The 27,580-nt window shown below is 28.6% G+C and overlaps 3 protein-coding genes across 3 annotated transcripts; 2 read left to right on the top strand and 1 right to left on the bottom strand.

Moving 5' to 3' along the window:
• Nucleotides 1-682: 682 nt before the first annotated feature.
• Nucleotides 683-1,581, bottom strand: LOC124820817 (auxin-responsive protein SAUR72-like). Its single transcript, XM_047292590.2, has one exon. The coding sequence runs from the start codon at nucleotides 1,477-1,479 to the stop codon at nucleotides 961-963; it is 519 nt and encodes a 172-aa protein (XP_047148546.1). The 5' UTR covers nucleotides 1,480-1,581; the 3' UTR covers nucleotides 683-960.
• Nucleotides 1,582-12,854: 11,273 nt separating this feature from the next.
• Nucleotides 12,855-14,973, top strand: LOC124848921 (uncharacterized). The gene is made up of 2 exons (XM_047326746.2): nucleotides 12,855-13,184; nucleotides 14,314-14,973. Exons 1-2 carry the CDS (start codon nucleotides 13,017-13,019, stop codon nucleotides 14,839-14,841), a joined length of 696 nt encoding a protein of 231 aa, XP_047182702.2. The 5' UTR covers nucleotides 12,855-13,016; the 3' UTR covers nucleotides 14,842-14,973.
• A 2,152-nt stretch (nucleotides 14,974-17,125) lies between these two features.
• Nucleotides 17,126-20,183, top strand: LOC124848918 (26S proteasome non-ATPase regulatory subunit 11 homolog). Its single transcript, XM_047326743.2, has 2 exons — nucleotides 17,126-17,305; nucleotides 18,705-20,183. The coding sequence occupies exon 2, from the start codon at nucleotides 19,045-19,047 to the stop codon at nucleotides 19,975-19,977; it is 933 nt and encodes a 310-aa protein (XP_047182699.2). The 5' UTR covers nucleotides 17,126-17,305; nucleotides 18,705-19,044; the 3' UTR covers nucleotides 19,978-20,183.
• Nucleotides 20,184-27,580: the final 7,397 nt, after the last annotated feature.

Here is a 27,580-nt window from a genome sequence, read left to right as displayed (position 1 = left end):
ACACACTAATCATAGTAGGTATTCCTAGTATTTTCTGTTAACATATTGATAGCTGATACTTTTTTAACATGACAGCAAAGATTGAACCTCGTGTAAAACTATCCAAAAACTTCAGTCTTAACTAGACTAATTGGGTTAAATTCAAAGTTGTTTGAACACATCCTCTCGATTTTGTGTCATATATGTCTTTTTTTCATAGTTAAAGTTTGTCTGTAAACTGAGGTGTTTTCAGAATGAAAAGCGCAGTTCCTTTCTTAACCTTTTAGCAGTGGTGAACCTCAGATTCGGTGAGAGCAATTTACTTTTCAAATAATATAAATTAATAAAAATTATTATCATGCATATAAACAGTCAACAGAATCAAATATATAAGATTAAAGAAGTAAAATAAAATAAAAATAAAAGTAAAAAAGAAAATAACCATTTCTCTTCTGTGTGATTAGACTATACCTTTGGCTTGGCTGAAAGATTTGAATTGATTCTTTCCAATTAAATAATACTTCTTCATTCACTAAATTTATAAAGTCAATAACTTCTAAGGTGTTGCTGATAAGAAACTTCTGTGCGTGCGTGATCACAAGTTTCCCAATTCCTAACAGGTGCAATATACAAGGCCTAAAATTTATCATGTTATATTATTTATAAAAGAAAGAACACAAAAGGGTAAAATAAATTCATGAACTGAAATGTAAAATAACAAAACTTTCTATTCCATAATAAAAAATTAGTAAGTAGTACTCAGATTTGTCATCTGTGAAAGCTTTTTGTCTTATCATCACGAGTCCAAAATTTCTTGAGATACATGATTTGGACAATGAAAGTTGTATTCTTTGCTTAGAGGGTTATCTCAGTTGTAACTGATGAATTTGTTGGAATTCACTCTAACCCTCTCTTACATGGATGAGCTTCCACAAAGAAGAAAAGAAAAGAAAAAATGTATAAAATTGTCAAAATCCTAAACTATCTGCACATTGGACTTGGAGGGTGATGAGAATAAGCAAGGTTGTTGGAGGAACAATATCCCATCATTTTCTCAATGCTAAACCTGCATTTCTGAGTGAAAAACTTGTCCTTTCTCTCCACAATCTTCAAGATACTCTCGAACACAGACACTTCACAAGGGATTCTGAGAACCCCAGTCTGTTCAAACCCAAACTCTTCCTCAGCTTCTCTGAGTAACATGTGAAAGGCTTGGTGACCCAAATACTCGGTTGGTATAACGAACCTGCTAAGGTCCACGCCAACACAAACAGCAACGTAGCCCTTGGGAACAACACTGCTCGATCCTCCTCCCTCACGTTCAGACAGAGAAAGTGTTCTTTTGAGAAATTTGATGCTTCTGCCGGTGTTGTTGCTGTTGTTACTGTTACTTCTGCTTGTTTTTGAAGAGTTTGCAACCCTTCTCCATTTCTTAAGAATCTGTTGAAGCCTCACTATGTCTCTGATCTTGTTAGGCTTCTTGGCAGGATCCATGGACATGTTGTTTGAACCCTTGTTAAGGGTTTTGGGTTATTTCAGTTTGGCTATATCATGAGAAGGGTTGGGTTAGGGTTATTATGGGACAACAGAACTGAACCTGGTTTTCTCTATGGTTGAAATAGGTTGAGTTTGGCTAATGATATGGCTCCAATTTATAGAACTCGTGCTTTGGTAAGTCTTAATATTAAAAGGTTATTAAATTGTGACAAGAAGGAATATTATATTTGTAATGAGTGTTTGGTTTTCTATGTCACATGCATGCATGAGAAAACGAACAAAAACTTTTGTCCAGGTTAGGATGAGTTAAACGTCAAGTTGCGTTTCCCATGCTTGGCATGTGAGTGATTAGTGCAAGTCAGAGCTTTCCTTCTACCTCACCATTCTTTGTTTTGGAAGCTAAATCCACCGTGGTTTTCATTATTTTAAATCACCGATGACTAGGTCTCAGAGATTCACTATAAAATTATTAGTTTATGTTCTGCCATTACACTTAATGGAAGCTTGAAAGGTAGTTATTTTCTGATTTGATTTCCAAGGCAAACCGATATGTAAACAGTCAAAGGTCGCCTCGTACAATGCAATGGTACATGTGTACCTACTATTCAACATTAAACTCATAATAGTTTTAGTTTATAAGGATTTCAGTAATCTCCTTATAGTGTTTTTCATTCTCTCCTGTGTTTGTTTCTCTGCTGAAATATTTTCTATTCTAACTATAAGTTACTTCTTATAATTGAAAATCTTAATCATTATTATTTCTACTGTAGTTAGGTCACTACAAATTAAAAGTTGATTTTAAAATTAATAAATACAAATTTGATATTCAGATAATTGATTATTTTTTTATTACATATTTATAGTTAGAGTATTCAAACTTTAGCATCAAAAGTATTTTCTCCATGTAATTTGACAAGAGAAAACTAAAAATAAAACTTTAACATAAATTTAGAATTTAAAAAACCCTTTAGAAGAGAAGAATTAACGTCGGTCCCATAAACCAATAAATAGATACAATCTCGTTATATAAATTATTTTTAAAACTGAATTAAGTTTAAAATTTATCTCAAAAAAATTAGATAACGAGAGATACAACGTATTTTATTGGATCATTTATTAATATGCAGAAATAAAATTTTAAAATATATTTTTTAATATATATATATTTTAATCACTCAGCTAGAATGTTGATTCTATCCAAACAATTAAAAGCTTAATTCATAATATTTTTTTATTTCCTGTGTTGTCAATTTTGAAAATGCATGCAGTTCTATGTTGCATTTTGTTTTTTTCGTTGTTTATGTCTATCTGCTGCGCATGCTCAGTTTGAACAACCAAAACCTGAAACAAGTTCACTTCTCCAATCACGTTTTATTTCCTTTTGTTTTATTTATAATGATTTTGTGATGGGCTAACATCAATTGATTGAACAAGACCAAACTGGAAGTCAAGGAAAAAGTTAATATATTACTTATTTTATTTTATTTTAAAAAATTAAAATTATGCTATTTACTTACAATCTCTATTAGTAATTGCTAAATTATCTGATGAACAGTAGCTAAAGTGTTTACAATGCTCATATATATATATATATATTATCATTAATTTTCTTCACCACTAAATATTAGTCAGAGCATATAGTAGAAAATTGAGTTTTCTCTTGATTACTTCGGCAGAAATTTGTTGCAACTTCTTCCACAGAAAAGTCTCCACAAAAAATTACGGAAATGTCTTTATATTTTAAGTACATTTTCCACAAATTTAAATTTAAAGGAGAAATTGAATATATCTTTAAATGTCAAGGAATTTTCGCAAATAATTTTTCTTTTGAATTGAAGATTATAACAAGACAATATAATGTTGTAAAAAATGAAGTACCCATGATATACGGCATTATTAGAAATAGCTGTCGGTTAAATTCATCATATTACAGGTTCAATGCACTAAATAGCTGTTGGTGAAGCAGAAGAAAAGGAAAGGTAACTACTATATTCTTTGGGTTTTTTTATAAGAAAGAGTAGAATAATAAATAAATAAAAAACATCTCTATCCAGAACCACAAAGACTGAAAGTTATATATAGGTTTATTGCTGGATTTATTTGTTTCATCTTACGTGGCTAACAACGAAATTACCATTTAACTATGTTCAACTATTCAAGAAGTATCTCAATAATGGCTAGAAGATAGATTATAATAAACTTGAAAGGAGAAAAAGTTAAGGGGTGACAGAATTTGGAACAAGTTTGTTTAAAATAAATAACAAAACTAAAATTAAAATTAAGACCTTTGAAACTGACTTAAAAAATTAATTAGCAAAAAAAATATATCACTAACCCTAATGGAAAACTTTGGCCTATAATAGGAACCTAATTTAAAAGAGGCGAAAATGATTTGCAAAAGAAAAGAAGGTTGATTACGTGACGTACTCGAACAGTTACGTAAATGGAGGTGAACAATTTGTATTTCTGAAGAAAATTTATAAAATATTATGATTTGTTAGAAAAATGTAAAGGCTGATTGACTTTTAAGTATAGTTATCTCCGACCTTGATCCGCGTTCTCATGCGCCATTTGAGATAGCTTAACAATGCGTTGCATTTGCATGCTGATATTGAAGAGAAGAGCAAATACGTATCACTGAACAACCTCTCATTATTCTTTGGATTAAATCTGATTTTCAAAGTTTTATTTTGTTTCTATATATTTCATCTTGGACGTTTTATTAAAGTAAGGTAAAACATTTTTTTAACAAACTATATATCCGGCCTATATATCCTGAAATATTATAAAAATATTATATTGTAACTATTTATTAGTTATCTTCTCTATTTATAGACTTAAAAGGTTTATAAAAACACTCTTATATTTCATCTAATCAATATTACTTTAGAGGTTAACTTTTTATCCATGTTTATTCTTTACCAGCTTATCATTACTTAATGTAGTATAATGAATTTTAAGTGAGAGTGTCGTTTCACGATAAATGAATTCAATTAAAATAAGTTTATTTCAATCAATATATGTTCAGAAGTAAAAGTTGGTTCATAATTGATTTCTATAAAATTATGCTAAGTTTGATACAATTAATATCACCACAACACTTAAAGAAAGTTTTAATAAGAGAATTTGAAATTGAATTTCATTCATCTCTCTTGTGATTTGAATGAATATCGACATATATTATTTAGAAATATCAATATTGATGCAACACACAATAATCATTTATATTGATTCATCACCTATAAAATTTAAAATATGAGTTTCGTGAATATTGATTCCTCACATATCCAACAAAATTATTCAGCTTTATGTTAAAGTGTTATAAGGAACTGATATACTGAAATCTATTCCTAGAATCCTTATATATCAAGTATTTTTATTCAAATCAAATTTCAGAAATATTTCTTTGTCAAATCCAAAAATCACAATGAAGAATCTATTGATTAGATAGAATCAAACATTAAGAATAGAACAAGAATACAAATATTGAGTAAAAATATCATAGTTATATATAAATATCATCATATTACATCCAAGTTTGAATCGATTACATTCAATCCTTAGATAAAAGATTAATCACTCATGGTAGCCACTGAAATCCTAAGTTCAAGAAGAAAAATTGAAGAAACTTTGATTTATCTATCTTTTTATTCCTTTGTTCTTCTTTTCCAGAGTTCCTCCATCCATTTTTTTTTCATGATATATAAAACTACACGAGTTATCGTGATAAAGAATCTCCAAGAGGTACGAATTTGAGGACAAATCCTCTTCAAGGAAGGTATGATAGATGACTATTTCCTGAAACATATATGAGAAAAACTTAAAGAAGAACATTTGCAATTCAAAGGATCTATGACAAGGTCAAAGATCAAAACATGTCTCCTTGAATCTTGATTCTTATAATCTTCCATAAAGAATGGAATTTAAAGAACATGAAGATTATCAGCACAATTGAAGAATAAATTAGGAAATTAAATAAATTGTATTTTTATTTTAATTGCAAACAATTTGTTTCTATTTTTTAAATTATTTTTGAACCCAATGTCATTGGGCTTTCTTTTAGGGTTTGTTAAGTGCCTTAAACATTTGTATCTATATATAGACATTTTTGAGTCATAATATATGCATTTGCATTTTTGAGAGAGGATTCTCTTGGTTTTTGTTTTAGAACTCTGATTCTTATGAAAGATTAACATCTTTGTGACGAATCTTCCTTGACTTATCAATCTGCTAGATTGTGGCGTTCCCATATTTGTCTTATTATACATTCTTCTCTGATTTATTTTTATTGTGCCCCTAGAAGGTACTTTAGAGTGAAGAAATTCTTCTTTCTTGAGCTAAATTATTCTCGCTTAAATGAGAATGATACAAAAATTTAATAACTTGATGAATCTCGCTTAGACGAGGTCTTTGTTGCTTAGGTGAGAGTGACAATAATTCTAAAGCAAGGTTACTCTCGCTTAAGCGAGAGTATGACAGAAGCTAACTCTTTTTTCTTGTTTTTTTTTTGTTTCTTCTTGCTCTTCTAAATCCTTTCCTGACCATATTACCATTATTGTGCTTCCAAAATTCAGACGTGGGAGATCTTTCATCCACTCATAGGCTACTTTGCCAAATTTTCATTAAGAATAATTTATAATCTATTATAAAATTCTACTTGTCATATAAAAAACACTTTATGTTTTGTTTTTTTGGAAATGATACTTTTTCATAAAGTGTAGGAACAAAATAAATATATTTTTATTTAAGAATAAAACATAATTTTTAAAAATATTTTTGAAACATATTTAAATTTTTTTTCTAAAGCATTTATCTACATCCTTGGTATGATTTAAATGTTGGATTTTGTAATGAAATTCATTGAAATGATTTAATTTTAATAAATCATGACTCAATTCATAAAAGAAAATTTTCAATGGTATCTTAGAATTATATTATTTTTAGATTCTTGCAAAAATAATTTCATTATTGATCAGCGTCAGTATATTATATAATTTGCATATAGTGTACATTGATTAGGAAAATGCATGCATGTATAGGTGCATTCCACATATATGTAAGAGATATTCATACAATTATGAGTGAATAATCAAAATTGTAGGTTCGTTCAAATAGATAGTCATGAAAATTCTTTCATAATACGCAATACATAAACCAAAATCATTAACGAGTTAATTAAGCTCTGTAACATCACGTGAGGGGTTTATTTGACGATTAAGTTTCACTAGAAGGACTTCCATTCTCTACAACAATCGAATCCCATAATACTTTCAAAGGCCCATTCATCACTCTCCAAAGTCCCTCTTTCAAAGTTGTCATCTTCATCGGTTGTCAACTTTTGACTAATACTTATCAATTGTCCATTCTGCCATATTTATTGACTCAAAACTTCAAGAAGTGTTAGGCCCAATTAAGCCACTTTCAATATATTTTCAGTGCTTTCAAACTTAATCAGAAAATTAACAACTAAATAACTTTTTGTCCGACATATATTTTAAAGGTTTCAACATTTTTTCATCCTTTTTTTCATTTTTTGATTTCAACAATTTGCTCTTCAACTATTGTTTTCGTTGTACATGTCGACGTCGTTAAAAATATGACAAAAATGACAATGATTAAAATAATAGTTATAAAAAATATCAAACAAGGATGGTTGTTCTTTAAGTGATGCTAAAATTTATTAAAAAATAATAATGTGTTACATATCATGACGAGATTAATAAAAATACACAATTTTTCTATGGGTTAATCATTTGTTTGCTTGTAAAGTTGTAAAGATAAATTATAAATAAAAAAAAATATTGAATAAATATAAAGTACCAATAATTGGTGGAAAGAGACTTATAATGAGGGTTTTGTCATGCGGTGGGGAGGGAGAAGCCTTCCAACACAGTGTGGAAAGCTTCATGGAGAACCTAGTGAGTTAAAATAAATTAACACCGTTAAATTATGTTAATTCTTTGACAAACGTATCAAATTGTATAAATAGTATCCGGTAAGACCGACTATTATAATACTAAATAATCATACATTTAATAAATAATATAAATTAAATAATAGTTTCATACTTTGATATCATGTGCAATAAAGTAAATTGATGCATAAATAATAAAGATGAACTTAAAAAATGGAAAATGTTAGAAATAATATGGATTGATATTGTTGGAGCTAGATTTCACTTATCTCATTTTAGTGCATATAAAAACTTATATCCTTTCCGTAAATATACTAATGTCAACCCACAAGTCTACTAAAACCTTAATATCTTTTTAGAATGAGCCTACATTTTCTTATTAAGAGTCAATCTCTTAAACCTCTAATAATAAACAAACTTGCTTTATGAACTTGGATTTAAGACACTATCTTAGAAACAAGCTTTATTGTATATGTTCCAAGTCTAGGTTTCAAAAGATATCTTCCAATACCTAATGAGCCAAACATCAAGATATGAATGGTCACATCAAAGTGAGTATTAAGTACATAAACAACAATATTAACATTTAATGAAATAGTCATATATATATATATATATATATATTCAAAGCATTTGCAAAATACAAGAGAGTTTAGTTATTACATATACCCTTAACAAAATGGGTTTAGTTTTCCTTTGTCATGGAGAGTCCAGGACTACAATAGATGGAAGAAGATAGAGATACAAGAAGAAATATATAAGGGATGGTTCTTACAAACCCCAATAGACCACCAAACTCTTGAAAGAGTGAAAAATTGTGTCTCAAATAACTAAATATGAACTTCCCTTAAGCATATGGAAGCAATAGGACACAACTCTTCATATCAACATAAGTACCGCTCAACACAACCTTTGTACCACTTAGCATTACATTTTTCAAAACGAATGACACTCAATATTGGGTACCTAACACTCAATGCTGACTTTTGCAAATAGAATGACACTCAACACAGTTTTCTTGGCACTCAGTGGTAGATACAAGACTGATACGTCTTACTTGTGTAATACTAGCACTCAACGATAAGAAAGTGACGCTCAATGTCATATAAACTTCATCATCTCTATTTTTGTTGTTCTTTTTTCTTCTTTGGATTGTTAAATTACGTGATTTGAAGTAAAAATTTATTGTCACTAAATTGAAAATAAAAATAAAAATTAATGTATAATTGAATTAATATACCCAAAATATAATTATTTAAAAAATAAAATAATTGAGAATTAAAAAATTAAAAGTTAGAAAATATTTTATTTTGTTAATAAAATATTATTAAGATAATAGTAAAAATTAACAATACCCTGTTATATTAAGAAAGTTATATCCATTAATATTAAAAGTTTGACTATCAAAAAAGTATAAAAAAATTAGAATAAATAAATAAATTTTGCGCTTTAAAAATTAAAAACATATTAAAAAAAATTATAATTCGTGTGTGATGATCGTGAAACTGATAAGGTGAATATATATTGATAACTGTTTGTCCTAAAACTTTAGCATCTGTTCGCTGACATTAACAATGAAATCTTGGGTTTCGAAAACATTGGACCATTAATGAACACATGTTTTCCATGAATTCATACGTCACCCTAGTTAATTGTTCAGTTCACACAAACTATAATTGTGCCCAGGCATCTTCCAAAGCATATTCTCATTAATGGGCTTATTCTATTCAATCCAATTGCCTCCAACTGTTACCATGTTGGACAACCTTAATCAAACTAATGCCCAAATTGTTTTTAAATAGTATAACATATTTTAATAATTTATAATTATTAAATACATACTATTTTAGTACTGGAAAATCTTGAATTTCGTTATTATTAAATATATAAAGAGATTGATAAAAAGATATCAAGGATATTACATTATGTTTCAAATCAAAATGAGTTGTTTCTTAAATGTTCCATACTAGAATTTTTGATTGAGGTAAGTAAGAAAAGGATTTTAGGGTGGCTTTGTTTTGTCTCTTGGTTTTGGAACAGTGGTGTCAAAAGTGGACATCAAGTCTCCACTAATTGCAAAGGTTTGTTGTCCACCCACTTCCCATGCCCATAGCACCCATTAGGTATGTAGTGTTATCTTTTTTTTTTTTTCAAATTGGTGAATAATATACAAAAAAAAAAACTTAAAACTTTTCATAAATTAAATCTTTGAAAAACATTTTTTTACATTATATTATACCACTTGAAAATCTATTTTTGATTATTAAAAAAAATAACTTTTGTAATTATAAAGACACAGAATTATTGAAAGGTAAAATAATAGATATAAATTTGTTGGGTGACAAAATAATACTACGTACCCAACTTCTTTTTTCTCTTATAAGGGTTTCATTTCCCTCTAACATAGCTTCCCATAGACAACAATGTCTTTAAAAATCATTCACATCACACTGTCCTCTTGTCAAATTTTACTTTTTTCTGTTTAGATTCTCCATATGCAAACTTTCATTTTTTGCTTACCAAAAAAGAAAAAGAAGGATTCTTCTTATAAACTAACATAAAAGAAGTAAAACTCTCTTCAAATGTAGTTTCTCTCTGTTCACAATACATTTTAACTCAATACTTAATTCAAGAAAAACCAAACAAACTTGTCATTGTTTCTTAACTAAGTAGTGTGACAAATTTAAAAAATATGTTGGAAATGATTAATTAGTTTGATTTATGAATAACAGCAAAACTATAATTTGATTTAGTCATTGAATGTTTGGAAACTGAGCCTTCATTGTGTAACAACGTATACGTACTCTTTTTTTTCATATGTCCTTACCCTTTAACTTGCTTTTGTTTCTCTTTGACTACCTTTTTCAAAGTCTGAAATGATTTACTAGCTAACTAGCTACGGAAAGCTATAAATTATTGAGCATGTCATGTATCGTAATATAATAACATTTAATTTAATCTAAATAGAAAAAGTAGTTTGTTTTAAAATTAGATTAGTGATAGAAAGAAAGGAATTAGTGAAGGAAACGGTTGTGTTGAACTTAACCGCGAAAGAGCGTTTGTTTGAGTGGATTGCGTATATTATAGAGAACGCACTTATGATTAGCCAGTCTCGCATGAGATGAGTGAATAATGGTGTTGGACATTGGGCCCAATTTGGGCCCACTTCACTTGACAGTGGCCCTTTCCTTATCTCCTATTTCTCTCCTCAATAATCAAATGCGCTTTGTCACAATTTCACTTTCCTTCTTTCTATCAAACCTTATCACTTCTCTTATATTTTAACAAATTTCTCATTCCTTTTTTCCAACTCTTTTTTTTTAATGTAAATCCGTACTCTATATTCCTCATCTAGAATTATTTTTCATTCAAATTAGAGATTATACATTAAATATAAAAAATAAAAAGTTATATTTTTATTTAAATAACTATTAAACCAAAAATTATATTAACACAATTATATTAACTAAGGTAAAGAAAACTACAATTATATTGGAATATAACACAATTTTTTCTTTCTTGAGAATATAAACTCTATTATAAATTTCATTTTTCTTAGTGGTGAAAATTGTTATTTAATATGTGATTGTCTTACACTTTTTCAGAACAGTGTGATAATAAATTATTATTTATTTAAACATATACAAGGTTGAGAATTTGACACTTCAAAATATGCGTGCGATACTAAAATATTATTTGATAGGCAAACAAGACATATAAGGTTGTGAAAGTTTCATACTTTTAAAAAATTTATGATTATCATATATAATAAAATATTATTTTATAAGAATCAAGATATAAGTTGTGAAAGTTTGACACTAATATAAACGGTGGAATAACATTTGATAAGCAACATGACACAAGGTTGAAAAAGTTTGATAAATGAACATTTTAATTCATGTTACAGTTATGTATATAATCAACGTTTTTCGTTATTATTATTTTTGTTTACTTAAATGCAAATAATAAATACAACTAACCGTATTAAAATTACTTCTCACACAAATATACATCCAATTATTATATTTTTAAATATTGGTATTTAACAATTACTTATACAGTCATTGCAATTTTTCATTGGTAATGCATGCATAAAAATACCTTGGTTTAATTTGTCAGCTTTAAGGTTGAAAATATCTCGAAAATTATGTGCCAATAAGATTTTTTTTTTGTAACTTTAGCAAATGTCAGCAAAAAGCACCCTTAAATTTAGATTTACATCATTATTTAATATTTTGTGGTGTATTTTTCTTTTCAATTTTTCATAGGTATTTGCATCTCAATTTAGTTAAATATATTAAAAAAGTGGCTTAAAGCTAACGTAAAATCAAATACAGTTTTGATTTGGTTCGATTTCTTATTTAATATAATGTTTTACAATTTTCTTTGAAGTGATTTTGTAAATTTTTTTATCTAGAAATATTTTTATGGTAATTATTATTTTCTTTTAAATTTATCATATAAATTTGTTTTAAAATATTTGTTATAATTTTTATTACATGATTATTGGTATAATAATTATTCTTTTCGTATATTCATAAATAAATCACATACAAATAAAACTATAATATAAATTGTTATGATGGTGGATATAAATAAATTATAAATATTAGCGAAACGCATCCGCGCAAGTGTGTTATTATTTTATGATAATAAAAATAATAAAATAATAATTATTATTATTACATTATAAAATTAAATATAAATAATTTGTATAATTTATTGTAAATAATTTTTATTTATTTTTTAAATAATGTTTTAATTAAAAATATTAAAAACAATCAAATAAAATAATATTAAATTTAAGGATACGGTTACTTAATTAAAAGATATAATAAGGGAAATAATTTCTTTAATTTAAAACAACTTTTATTTAAAGAATAAAATTAAAAATAAATTTGGAAACCGAAAAAAAATTCTCTTTATATGTGTGTGTATATATATATATATATATTATTAAATCATAAAAAACTTTCAAAATCTGTTCTATATATATGATTAACTTTAAATATATAATATTATATTTCAATAAAATAAATTTTAGTTTGTCTCGATTTTTTTATTTTCAAACCACGTCACTTGATTGAAAAAAAAAATCAATCTAGTCTTTCATAAAAAAAAGTAAATTCTGACTGTTTAGAATTTCTTAAATACATTGTTATCAATCAAGTTTATATATCACTAATCCTAAAAGCTATAATTGATGTGCAAATTGAAAGTTCATGAATACATCAAAATCAAACACAATGTTAAAAGAAGTTTTTTAGACATTTCCATATATATATATATAACAAGTAGGCAAGTAGAAAATGGGAGTAGCTAATTGGAAGATAGAAAAAGCAAAGAAAAACACATGTAATGGGTGCTAAAAGCTGTTCAAAAGAACCCCACATGTAATATATATATATATTAGGCTAATGCTTGTAAATTAATGAGAAAAGTAGGGTTCTTCTTTTTGAACTCAGGTACAGATTGAATTGAGTTTCAAATAAGTCCACATTCATCCTTGCTTTATCTGTATATAAACCATGTTTGCCACTGTCAGAGAAGAAGGAAATTAATATACGAAAGTTGAGTTGAGAGCGATTTCTCTTCAAGATAGCTAAGTTTTTAGAAGCCAAGTGACATGGAATGGAAGAAGTGTTATTTGGATGTGATATTGGTGCCCTTAGGATTTCTTATGAGCATTGGTTACCATTTCTGGCTCTGGCACACTGTTCGAACTCAGCCACACACAACTATCATTGGCATCAATGCTACTGGCAGACGCAATTGGGTTGCTACCATAATGAAGGTATCTTAATTTACTTCCACCTCTCCAAAATTTGGATAAAGATATGTAAAACAAAAATCATCTCAACTTGTTTTAAACCAGAACCAATATGGATCTAGCATCATCTTCTTCAATGTAAAACTAAATATGTGAAACATTATCTAAAATCATATGTACTTCTTATAGCACTTGATGAACGTTCTTTTTAGCAGGTTACCAAACTGGTATATATATATATATATATATTAGCATCTTCCCTTCCAATGGAGCGATGAAAAACTGAAAGTATTTTGTTTTCCTAAACACCATTTTCCTTCCTCACCCTTAGATTTTTCTTAACTTTATAGTTTTTTATACTAGAAAACAAAAGGATTGTTCTTATTCACGCAATGCAAAATGGTTGGAACGAGACGTAGATAATGTGCATGCAAATCTACATGTTAATAATATATTGAAAAAGAAAACGAGACTTATGACAGTTCAAATCTGTCACACTTCTTCATTTTAGCTTTTGTATTCAAATTTACCCTTATTTGGAGTTTTATAAACTATTTCGTCTTGTGTTTGTTTGTATCAATCTACTCAAAAAATTTCAGAGGTATCTATTTAAAAATGGTTTCTTGTGTAACTTTGTAGGAATCCTATGTGTATATTCACTTGAGTTCTAGTTTCTTCAGTATATTCCAGTTTTAACGTGTTGTGGCAACTTTAATGGTTATCACCAATAGGATTATGTCCCTTAATATAAAAAAGTATTTTAATATAAACTTTTTTTATAATATTTTGACATATTTTTTATAGATTTATTATTTATTTGTTATTATGAATTCTAAATAAGAAAATAACACATTGTATTAAAATATTATAAAAATATCTGTGTTAACTAATCATTATCCCCTAATAATATTACAAGTGCAGCAAATAAAGAAGATTATCTCTATGAAAGTTTTGTCAAGTATCCTACGATTAATCGAATGTGGACAACTCATTGTACTGCATGAAGAAGTGCATGTCTAGCGTTGCACTTTTCATTACTCAATGTTTTGTTCCACTAGTTTTATGGTACACTGAATTCAATGGTGAGGCAATAGATTGGAAAAAGAATGAGCAGACGCATGACAATAATTCAAGAATGATGAACTTTTTGCAGGACAACGACAAAAAAAACATCCTAGCTGTTCAATCACTGAGGAACACAATCATGGGTGCGACCCTAATGGCCACAACCTCTATTCTGCTATGCTCGGGCTTAGCAGCAATCATAAGCAGCACCTACAGTGTGAAAAAGCCACTTGAGGACACAGTTTATGGGGGTCATGGAGAGTTCATGGTATCACTCAAATATGTCACTTTGCTCTCCATTTTCCTCTTCTCATTCTTCTGCCACTCCTTGTCCATAAGGTTCATCAACCAAGTCAACATCCTTATCAACACCCCACAGGACCCCTTGTCCTTGGTCAGCCCTGAATATGTTCATCAGATCTTGGAGAAAGGCTTCCTTCTTAACACTGTTGGAAACAGACTCTTCTACGCTGCTCTTCCTCTTCTGCTTTGGATCTTTGGTCCTGTCTTGGTCTTCTTGTGCTCTCTCACTATGGTTCCTGTGCTTTACAATCTTGACTTTGTCGTTACTGCCAAGGATAAGTTGCACGTAAATCAAAATACACATTTTGTATGACCTAATCTAATGTAAAAATCATCACTGATCAGTTAAGTCAGATTTCAACTTTGTCTTTATATTATAATGTAAGAGTTCGAGATGGTATCAGAAAGGATCTTACTGTGTTCAATAACCTGGGTTTAGAAAATGAAAATCATCTATAATTGCTGTGTTCAATAACGTGGATTTTCATTTACTTTCAGCTTTATGCAAAATCAAGCACTAATGCATTTTTGTTGGAAGTTCCATATAAGATTAGACCAATTTAAAAAATATAAATGATAATCAAACTTATTAGAGATTAAATTAAATTTAAAGTCTGTTAAGAGACGTATATTTAAGCCTATCCATGTTGTAATATTAATTCAAGAAACTAAAAATCTTGAGATCATCCTTAAAGCAAGAGTTACAATCATTATTATATAATTTTTAATGATGATTTAAAATCTAATTAACGTAGATACTACAGTTCGAATAATTATAGTAATAATTGTCATCGTGTATTTTTTTTTATAATATTAGTTTATTTTCATGACTATCTCAGACTTACATTAACTCATGATTCTTATTCGATAATTCGTATAGGGCCACTTTCTAGTCAATTTATAAAATAATGACTTGAGCATAACCAATGTCGTTCGTCACTAAAACACATTTATAACTCAAAAGATATTCTAAATTAGCAAATTACGAAGTGTAAAAGCTATTATAAATACTAACAGAATATTATGCATGGAGATACTTTAATAGTTTTGTATTCATGAAATAATACACAATGATAGGTTAATATAGATTTTTTAAAAATATTTTGATACAGTATATTTATTATATTTTCATTAGGTTTAATATATAGTAATTAACTTTATAAGTCTATAAATATAGTGATTTACTGGTTTGACATGATAAATAATATGATTCCAATCTTTTTCAATTTTGACTTGCATAATAGTAATAATAGGCACATTGATATCTTTACGAATAATGCAAATAAAATTACATAATATAATATTAATATAAATGAATGTAGTTTTTCTAAAAAAAATTCAAATAAGTTGTAGCAAGTCGTAAAAGAATAATCTCTCTAAAATTCTTTTTAATTACGTAATTATAAATATAAATTAAGTTCTAAATAACCTTTTTAATAGTTAATATTTGTTTCACTAGTAATTATTTTTAATTTAAATTTTAAAAAAATAGTTAAATATACATTTTTTTTAAAAAAAATTCGAAACAATAATTTGAAAGCGTAAAGATAATCTGTTAAATTGAAAATTTCATAAGATAAACTATAGATTTTCGATTTGATCGGTCAAAATATATTATGGAATGTGAAATCTAAAATTCATTTATTTATTTTCAAATTAAATGATCTGAAATTTTCTGAATCATCCAATCCCAAATTTTAAAAAAAAATTAATCTAAATTGTATAATCTAGGTGGACTTTCAATTTAAAATATCATACATTCTCAAATTAATATTTTATATTTTCCAATTCAAATTAATTCTAAATTGTGTAATGATAAATAAAAAATAATTTGAAAAATATTACGTAAGACTTACCACACAAGTAACTTGAAAACCTTGAACGACCAGAAGCCAAAATCATCACCACCGCAGAGTAAAACAATGGACTGGGGAGTACTGAAAATAATTATAGGGGTGCAGAAAGAGAAAGTATTAATATTTAACAAACAAGGTTAATAGAGCCCATACAATTTGATATTTCATGAGAACTAACATCAATCCCTATCTAATTTTTTATAAAAAAAAATAAAAATTAATGGTTTTATCATATATAATTTTTTTTATGTGGCCCAATAAAATAATACAGTCTAATAAGACTCTTTAAATCTATTTATTATAAAATAATCTAACTTATATCTATTTCAATCATATTCTCATCTTATAAATAAATCTTCATAATTTAATATGATATTATTTATCATTTTATTACTATTTATTATATTCTAAATAATATTATTCTAATAAAAATATAAATTCATGATCCACGTTAATAGAATCATATTTTTCAAAAAATACTGACTTCATAATAAAGATTCACTCTCACGTATAAAATTTAGATCTTCAAGATCCTGGTAAGAAAAATAATAATTCACGATTAGATGAATTTATATACTTTTTTATTAATTGTAAATTTTAGAAACAAAAATCAAATTGAAACTTTAAATAAATGAAAACGGCAAAAAAATCTAACCTGAGTCGTTTATTGTTTTTTTCTTTCAATATTCCGGGCTTAGTATTAGTAAAGCCCAATTGCTCACTTACGCAACGGTGAATTTAAAGTTTTAAAGTTTGTACAGTGACCGACATTGCTTCCTCCCTGCGTCTTCGTGTTTTCCTCCTCTACCCTCTCTTAGGGTTTGCACGCTTCAATTTTTTCCCTAACCAAACCTCGCAACCCCCTAATTCTGTCATACTGCGCCTCTGCAGCGAAGGAATTCTACAGTGCTGCCCGATAAGGTAACCGTGTTTCTGTTCCTTGATGCCCTCTTTTTCCTTTGGAGATTTGATTTTCAAATCTGACTGCTTTCAATTATAGCTTATTCGTCTTCTGTTTGCCGATTTTTTAACACGATTTTATGTAAGCCTAAAAATTTGATTTTCTGCTTCTCTGTGTACGAGTTAGCTCCCCCATTCGTTTGTGGTTGTGACAAACAACACTGTTCAATTACCTTTTCACTCCGTAGGTTAACATTCTGTTTAGTAAATTTTGCTTGGAGGTTTTGCAATTAATTTTGTTGTCTACCATGGACTCATTGTCTGTGTTTGGCCACTGTTAATATTTGTTCAAACTTCTTGTATTTTCCAGTTGATAGGTTTTGGATCTTTCGTGTGACTGTTTTTTCTTAAATTGTATACACTCGTGAGGAGGGAGATGGCCCAGAAAACTTTGTAGGGTGAAGTTTTCGGGGCATGGTGTTAGGATGTGTCGTCCTTAGGATATTTGACTACTTCTGCCTTCACTTTAGTAAGAGAATAAAACATAATAGAAAAGAGAGGATATAGGATGGAATTGATAGTGTTGTCATTGTAGCCATGAACTCTGTGCATCAGTTATTGCATGCGGGCTACGAAGGCCCCCTTTTGATAATCAATATCTTCGTAGTCTTTTTGTGGTGAGTCAGGAGAGTTGGTTGCAGACACCGGCGGGATCCGAGAATCAATCTTAGCGGTAGTAAGGGGAGATGATCTTGTGATTGAGTAGATTATTTTGTTCATACTTTTTGTTACAAATAAATGGTGAAACGTCTTTGTCAGATACGTCGCTTAACAGAGTGCGCTTTTAGCCTCAGTTAAGCTTTTATTGATTATGGTTGTTAATAGTGTCTTTCTTTATGGAAGAATTGGTTAGAGCTTCAATCTGGAAGTATTAAGGTTTATGTTGATATTGATGCCATGGCGTCTTTTAGGTAATCCAGTTATCCAAGGTTCTTCATCCAGCATCAATCTTTTCATTCCTTTCCCGTATTCTCTTCTTAAGGTGCTAAAAAACAAACACTAATAAACATCTATTTAATTACTGTGAACAATTTTAACAACAGTGAAGGGTGGTAATTTTTTTACCCAACTCGTAGGTGTATGGGACCTAAACATTCAATCGATCCAAACTCAGTAGTATATAATAATGTAAAATTATTAAAACCTGATCAGTTTGCCATCTCTTGCCCTTCACGTGATCAGTTTTTTTCTTTAGGAAAGTAGTCTCTTATTTATTTACTGTTGTCCAATTTTTAGTGACTGGCGACATAATGAGATAATAATTTCCACTCTCCAATTAATTGATAGTAATGCAACGTTTCTAGTTTTAAATGGTCCTCTGCATTTACTAATGTTTTCTTGCAAGGGTTTCTCAAAACAGGAGCAATGTCTTCCTCTTATCTTCCTGCCACTACTGAGTCACTTGTTCTGGCAAACGAGGCTGCAAGCCCAACTGAGGCCATCTCCATTCTTTATCGGGTACTTGATGATCCTTCTTCTTCACCAGATGCTCTGCGTATGAAAGAGCAAGCAATCACACTCCTCACTAAGCATCTCACGGAAGAGAATAGGGGAGAGGATCTGCGCAGCCTTCTCACTCAGTTGAGGCCATTCTTCTCCTTGATACCCAAGGCAAAACTGCAAAGATTGTTAGGGGAATTATTGACTCAGTTGCTAAAATACCTGGGACGTCTGATCTCCAAATTGCACTCTGTAAAGAAATGGTGCAATGGACTCGTGCTGAGAAGCGTACCTTTCTGAGACAACGCGTTGAGGCAAGACTTGCAGCACTTCTGATGGAAAATAAGGAGTATTCTGAAGCTTTGACTCTTCTCTCTGGCTTGGTCAAAGAGGTTAGGAGATTAGATGACAAACTTCTTCTGGTTGACATAGACTTGCTGGAGAGCAAGCTGCATTTCTCCTTAAGAAACCTTCCTAAGGCAAAAGCTGCTCTCACGGCTGCAAGAACAGCTGCAAATGCTATTTATGTGCCTCCAGCTCAACAAGGGGCCATAGATCTGCAGAGTGGAATTCTTCATGCTGAGGAGAAGGATTATAAAACTGCTTATAGCTATTTCTTTGAAGCTTTCGAATCATTCAATGCTCTTGATGACCCCAAGGCTGTATTTAGCCTGAAATATATGTTGCTGTGTAAGATCATGGTGAATCAAGCTGATGACGTGGGAGGAATTATTTCCTCTAAAGCAGGACTGCAATATCTTGGGCCTGACTTGGATGCTATGAAAGCTGTTGCTGATGCACACTCTAAGCGGTCCCTTAGGTTGTTTGAAATTGCTCTGCGGGACTACAAGGCACAGTTGGAGGAAGACCCAATTGTCCACAGGCACCTTTCATCCTTGTACGATACCCTACTGGAGCAGAATCTTTGCAGATTGATTGAACCTTTCTCAAGGGTTGAGATTGCACATATTGCTGAACTTATTGAACTTCCCGTTGATCATGTGGAGCGAAAGTTGTCTCAGATGATTTTGGACAAGAAGTTTGCTGGAACATTGGATCAAGGTGCGGGATGCCTTGTCATATTTGACGATCCCAAGACTGATGCTATATACCCTGCAACTCTAGAGACCATTTCCAATATTGGGAAAGTTGTCGACAGTCTTTATGTTAGGTCTGCCAAGATAATGGCATGAGCTATCTGGTATTTTATTCCCTTGTCACATTTTGTTGCCGTTTTCTTCTTATTAGTGGTGACTAACTTATCATTTGTTTCGTTTTATTTTGTTATTAAACTCAATTGTGGGAAACCCCTCCCGGTGGCTCCGAACGTTTAAAGGGCTTTGGTGGTCATTGCCACTTGCCTAACCTTTGTCATCATAAAAATACATGTGTGCTGCTAGATTATTGAGTCTTTAACCAGCATGAACTGGGATGATTGTTAGAATCATTAGGTATTGGTATGCTATGCTCACATGACTTGTGTTAGTTTCATGCATATACAATACGAGCAATTTCCGTGGTGGGTTCGACAGCATGAAAGAAAAGAGGAAATTATCGATTGTTGTCTATATGCTCCTATACCATTATAAAATTATAGTTTGCTATAAAATTTCTATTATTTGTTACATTTTTTAACTTCTAAAGCTATTCTATAAAGTGGGTTTCAATATTTTTTAGGACTCGGACCACCTTTATCTCCTTATGCTTTCTTTATCTTCTTCTCTATTATATTTTATTTCTAAGGTGAAATTACAAGAAATAGTCAAGTTTTTTGTAAGTAAAATGTATAATTCAGCTCTTTGTCAAATTATTTGTCTTTTACCTTCCAAAATTTTTAAAATTATCCAATTATGTTTCTAGCCCCCAATTTCCCAATCAAACTTTTTCTAAACTACCGATTAAATTTTACAGAACAATTTCAAAACATTTCGTATGTTTTCTTTAATATTTTCCATTGCATTATCGTCCTATAATGAGTAGAAATATAAAAAATAATTTACCAATAAATTTTTCAAATCACAAAATGAGTGCATATCAACTCAAATTTTCAATCTAACATAACTCAGAATATAATACATCCAATAAAAGTGGGGTAGTGGTAACAAAAATCTACAAATCAGAAAAATAACTATATTATTTAATAGATATGCAGTTTATTTAGTTATGATATTTTGTCTTTAGATTATTTTAGAATCAACTATTTAAATATTTTATCTTTACATTAACTTAAAATCAATCTTTTAAATATTTTATTTTTATATTATTTTAGAGTTATATGATTAAGAATTTTTTTAGTTTGTGTCCTTATAAATAAACTTATTATGTAATTTCAAAATATAAAGTAGAAATTGATTTATGCTATAATCTCTTGTTAAATTTGTAGGTTTGATTCAAAATAATGCTTTTATTGTTTCATTCCATGACAAAACAAGACTTAACAAAATTAAGAGTGCATTGTCTCATATTGAAGGACAAATCTCCAGTTTTCAAAGCCCGTGAAAATCCAAATGAATCATGTCTCGGGTGTTGCTTCCTCCACCACCACACCTTTCTCCCTCCACCTCCCCAATTTATTTTAATTCCAATTATATCCTTAGATTAAAATTTTTTATTTTTACTATTTTAATTTATTTCAAACCTAGTTCTCCTACTTTACTCCTGCACCCAATTTTTCCATCTCTCATTTTCGTTTAATAATTTGTCTTTCATTTTACTCTGCAATCCAATTTGTCTTCTTCGTTTCACTTCTCCTCCTCCATTTCTTTCTTCTTCATTTTCCTTACATTATTAAAATACATTAAAAATATATTCAAAAATAATAAATCAAAACGTTTAAATTAAATTATTAAAATATTTCCAAAATAAAGAATAAACTAATAAAAGAAACCCTAAAATAAAAAACGTAACTTTTAAACGGAGGTGACATCCGTTGAAGGATTTTGACATCCGTTGAAGGATGTCTTAAAGGTTACGTTTTTTATTTTAGGGTTTTATTTGAAGGTTTATTTGAATACACACCTTGAGGAAGCAACACACACTGCACCACTCCACACACTGCACTACGAGAGCGACACTGCACCACAAGAGGGAGACTGCTTGATAATTTTTTCCACCACCACCAACCTTTGCAACTTGTAAAAGAAAGAGAGGAAGAAATATAATGTTAAAATGAAAGAAAAATATTTTACTTATAGTAGAATAGGTTGTGAATGGGTAAAATTAAAAAATAACCCTAAAAATAAAATTTTACTTAGGGGCAAAATAGTAAATGGGAGGTGGAGAGAGAAAGGTATGGTGGTGGAGGGAGCAACACCCTCATGTCTCTCTTACATCATTTTGCATCCAGTACATTTCGCACTTCTTCTTTCAATAAGAGCCGCAGTGAGTCCTCCATGGTAATCCCACAGCTTCTTGCTGCAAACCAGACAACAAGCACACCAGTGGTCTAAGACTTGTTGAGAGAGTATATTATGGATTTTTAAGAGCTTAAGGGTTTGCCACCTTCTTGGTATAAATCACATCCAATTACTTTGGAGGAAAATTTCAAACCACTACAAGTTAGACTCACGCTTTCAAAAAAACAAGAAATTAATTTTGGTGACTAAAATTTAGGATAATGATACTTTGACAATATTTTTTTGACAACATTTTAACATAATCTACGTGTCATTCTGTGATTGGTCCATGTTGGTGTTTATGATTATTATTATTGATTGTGGAGTAATTTTGGACCAATCACACAATGACACGTAAATGATATTAAAATGTTATAGAAAAAATGTTGTTAAAGTATCATTATCTTAAAATCTATATAAAAATTCATATAAAATTTGATTGAGTTGACTGACAACCTAGACGTAGAGGTTAATTAGGAGTTAAGAAATCTTTTATTTAACCTTTATACTAAGACAACAATTGAGGATAAGGTCTTTTTTTCATGCGAAAGATAATGTTATGGTTGAGCGATAATATTATAGCCTCTGAAAAATCAAAGATAAAAATGCACTATACATTATATTTTTTAATAGGTATACAATTTATAATATTTTATCTTTAGATTATCTTATAATTACAATATTAAGATTTTGTTAGCTTGTGTCTCTATAAATAAACTTATTATACATATTTCAAATGATTTAAGAGTTTATCTATTGTGAGTCTCTAGGTTTGATTTGAAAGAAGAAACTTCAAATCATATAAAAATAAAGTCCATATGTAAAGAGTCTCCCACGTTCTAGTAAATTGTGAATAAAAGTAATAATAGGATATATTATACTTCCTATTATGTAGATATATATTTATAACCCTTTCAAGCTTATAAATATCAAGTACATATCAACATATAAACGTTAATAGATTATGTTTCTATTTATAAATTATATATTGGTTCAAATCTTATATTTTCTTATTTCAAGGTGGTTAAAGTATCATCCAAATCTCATATTTGAATCTTATTTATTGAACCAGCTAACATACAAAATTAATAATAACAATTTGGTAGATAGAGAAATTTATAATTGATACATCAATAAAACTCATGTCTCTTCAAAGCTGTTAAAAATTTAATAGTAAATTAAGTGTTGAACTAAATATCATTAATTTTAGAAGTAAAAAGATTTGGTTTCAACAACTTCCATTGACTTGAATCATTATTTCATGAACTATAAAGTCCAAAACACAGTGAACCAGCACCATTAAAAAAACAGTTATCTTAAGCTCTTAAGAAAACACAATTATTATAATTATAAAAATATAGATTGCATTTTAAAAGATACACAGATTGTTCTGGTACCTTAAAATTTATTTTGAAGAAAATTTAAAAAATTATTTGAAATATTTATTTTTTTTCTTAAAAGTTGAAAAAGCCCATAAAGTTTTAAAACAATTTTACAAAAGGCGATATTTTTATGAAAAAAAAAGAGAATAAAATAATCGGGCTTTTAAATCTTTGTGAGTGGAACAAGTATGTGTTCCACCAAACCCATAACGTGCACATACGAAGGTCCAGAAGCTTCTAAGATATTTCAGCTTTATCAGTCATTTTCTCTCACCAACTTACATAAAAAAATAATAACTAAAAGTAATTAATCTTTTTTAAACATTTCACATAAATTTCTCATTAAATTCATTGTTTTATACTTTTTCCTATTACTGATTCAACAATTGTTAAATAATGATTTTGCAGACCTTTCTTCGTGCAGCTGCTTTTTTAATATATATATATATATATATACCGTTTTATTCTTATCAATATGATTCATTTTATTTACTTTTTATTTATAAAAAAAATATAGCTATTAACAATAAAAAAATTGACGACTTTTTCCACATGCACGTTTTTAATCACTTAGTTTTTTTTTTATTTAATGTAGATTTTACTAATATTTTTATTTTAACAAACATTATAATATTTAATTATTTTTAATTATATTTTTTTATTGTCATTAGGTAAGGTTATGTGTTCCAATTATGAGTACTAGTTAGAATAAGTAGCTGGATTAACTTAATGGTATTTATCAAATATAATTTTAAACATTCCTTGAAAGATGAATGTGCTAATAAATATTTAATTAATATTTATATAAATAATTTTTTGCATCATAATTTCTTTTGCACATTGTATCCATTGAAATAACTGTTGTTGAGAGATAAATAATAGATTAACAATACCAATAAGCGCACAAGAAAGATGAGTTTCTTTCTTGGCACCAAAAATCCGTAAAACATATAAACTTTTTCGACAAATAGATATGAAAAAGTACTGAGTTAATATTCTTTTTTATTAATCGTAGTTAATTCAAAAATTAAAATTTGTTTATATTTTAAACTTTAATATATTTTAGTTTTCAAACATTTAAAATAAATAAATATAATATTTTAATTTAACTGTTAATTATTTTTATTTGTTAAATGTGTTACACCATGATATTTAAGTTAAAATTTAATAATAGATATACAGAATTCAAACGTAAATTTAAAACACCTGATATGTAAAAAATAATTTAACTCGATTAAATTATAAATACATAAAAAAATTAATTCAATTAAATTATAAAAAGTATATTTATTCATTAAAGTTTGAAATCATGTTAAAATTTAAGACATATATAAACTTTGATTTTATATAAAAATTTAAGATTAAAAATATATTTAACTTACACTTCTCTATTGAAATTTTTATGTTTTTAGTTTTTAAAATATATTAACTTTAATATCTATAAAAAATAATATGTTTTAGAATAATTTAACAAATATTAGTAATTAATAAAGTCGATAAATATATTGTTAGAAAAGTATCCATGATCTGGAACAAAAAAGAAAACGAATGCAATGGTGGTGTGATTAAAGCTGGGCCAATGGAAAGCAGAAGTTACACAGCAGAGGTATGAGGTGCCATATCTGAAGAAGAGACAGAACAAAGAAGCATGGTCGAAGATGCTAAGAATAATTGTTATAAACGTAAAAATATGAACATGACAAGGAAAAAGCAACAAGTGCAAAATGCAATCTCATTACTCTCTCATTTGTCTCCATCACATACAACAACAACATTGCACAAACAAAGTATTCGGAGATGATTTGGTTTTAACGTGTGAACAAGGTGAGTGGGTGATCCATTTTTTGAATTAAATAATAATGCATAAAAAAGTAAGTAAGAAATAAAAAAAATAAATAGGTAGCTGTAAGGTTTCCTTTGAAGTGAGGGTTAACTTAACCTACTTTTCTAACACCATCCATAAAGCATCTATGTTACTATCTTCCTAACTTTTTGCTTTGGGTCGGTGCTTGTCCCAATCAAACTCCATTACTTTAACAACACCTTCACACTTAAGAAACCCACTTTTTAAATTACTTAACGCACCCCCTTCCTTTTTTTACTACTTTCTATTTGCCAATGCCATTTTCCTTTCTACTTATTGCCTGAGTCACGTCAACCCACACAACACAACTGTCTTTAATGCTTTTCCAAAAGTAAAGTCGCACTGCCTTTTCTTCTTCGTTTTCCACCGCAATTCCATTGCCTCCTTCAATTCTTTTACTCCCACTCACATTTTATCTATGTCTTAAAGTTCAAAACACATGAATTTGCTTGCACATGAGATATTATTTATTCTAGATTAAGGTTTACGAATTTATTATTAATACTATCTCAAAAAAACCTTTTAGGAAGAAAGTATTTTATATGTATATAAATTTATGTCTAATTGGTTAAAAATTTAAATATTAATTCATGTCTAATGGTGTTGTATCTTTCGAATTAACCTTCTCTTCTCTAAATCCAATTGTGTATATAAAAATTAACCATACAAAAATGTTAGAATTTTGAAAGGATATTTTGGGTTTCTGCTTTGGTTTGATTTGTACTTTTGCACACGAGAATGTGAACTTTTTTTGGTTAAGATTGTGACTGCCAACTGTGGTAAATATTGTTTAGATGTTCTCATTCCGTAATAGATCACACCAACTCCTTCATTATTATGTGCTTTATGAATAGACCCGTTTTATAAATTATTTTCACATTCAAGAAACAAAAAAACAAAACTTATGATGCGCGTGCTTTTACAGATTGCGATTTCATCTTTATTATATATAATATATATATATATGAAAAGTTTTCGTATTGACTTTACTATTTCATCCTAACGTAAACAAAATTATTATTTCATAACAATTGAAAATAAGGTTTTACAATATGCATATTAACTTTAGAAAAGTTGGTTTACCACATATTTAACTTTTCATACTTCATATATATATATATATATATATATATATATATTATATATATATATATATATATATATATATATATATATATATATATAAAGAATATTGGGTGTGTGTGCATTTCCCTTTCTACTCTCTGTTTTGGACAAGAGTAGGTGCAAATAACATAACATTTCTCCTTTCGCCATTTTCACAGAATGAAATTCCCTCGCCACTTGTTGCTCATCAAAGTCAAACCGCCCTCAACAAGTTATCCATAATTCTACAAAACTACAAACTTTTCATTATTACTTAATCAAACATCCAAAATAAATTATTCTTATTTTATATTATTTATTTTTAAAATAAAATAAAAAACTACACTTATTTCTATATATTATTATGAAAATACTTTATCAAAAGATATGACGTAACCATTAATTTATTTAAGAATTTCTTACTTATATATAATGTGAAACAGAACAACATCCAAAGCGTGCCATTATTATTCTTTACAAAACTATTCCTCCCCTACCCTACTCTACCCTATGCCCTTTATTCCACCTCTGTTCAAAACTATTTTCAGCATGTATTTTAATTAATTTTATAAAAATGGAATATATAATAGTTTTATAAATACCATGATTTCTTTAAACAGTTGAAAATAATATTTATAATATTAATATTGCAAGAGAAAAGTATACGACGACAAAATTAATGAATTTATTAATCATATTTTAATTGTTTTATAACATAATATTATAATCCTGAAGGGGGACCCAATTCTAAAGGCATTGTACAAAGGAGAAATAGAAGTTAGTCCCACGTGTAATTTTCACTTTGCCACGTGTCAATATGAGGGTTTCCTGATTCAAGATAGACGGTTCAGATTTGATTCTAGAAAAATCCCAGTCACGGTCGGAACACGTAATTATACGTGACGGATCAGGTCACTTTCGTGATTTCAATGACCAAAAAAACTTTCTGGTTTGTTTCAATGTCAAGTGCCGCCCGATCTTTCTTTCTTTCTTATTTTTTTAATAAAAGTTTATTTGTTTATGCGCATTGGTTTTCTATTTATACCCCTGA

Source organism: Vigna umbellata, chromosome 2, assembly GCF_029865625.1.
Source record: "Vigna umbellata cultivar VRB3 chromosome 2, Vumbellata_1.0, whole genome shotgun sequence".
In the NCBI taxonomy this organism is placed as follows: domain Eukaryota; kingdom Viridiplantae; phylum Streptophyta; class Magnoliopsida; order Fabales; family Fabaceae; genus Vigna; species Vigna umbellata.
This window is presented reverse-complemented; position numbering and strand designations above follow the sequence as displayed.

Excerpts from the sequence above, each read along its gene's own strand:
- LOC124820817 (XM_047292590.2), bottom strand. The coding sequence starts at position 1,479 with ATGTCCATGGATCCTGCCAAGAAGCCTAACAAGATCAGAGACATAGTG.
- LOC124848918 (XM_047326743.2), top strand. The coding sequence starts at position 19,045 with ATGGTGCAATGGACTCGTGCTGAGAAGCGTACCTTTCTGAGACAACGC.
- LOC124848921 (XM_047326746.2), top strand. The coding sequence starts at position 13,017 with ATGGAATGGAAGAAGTGTTATTTGGATGTGATATTGGTGCCCTTAGGA. Across the intron at positions 13,185-14,313 it reads GGGTTGCTACCATAATGAAG|GACAACGACAAAAAAAACAT; the intron begins GTATCTTAATTT and ends AACTTTTTGCAG.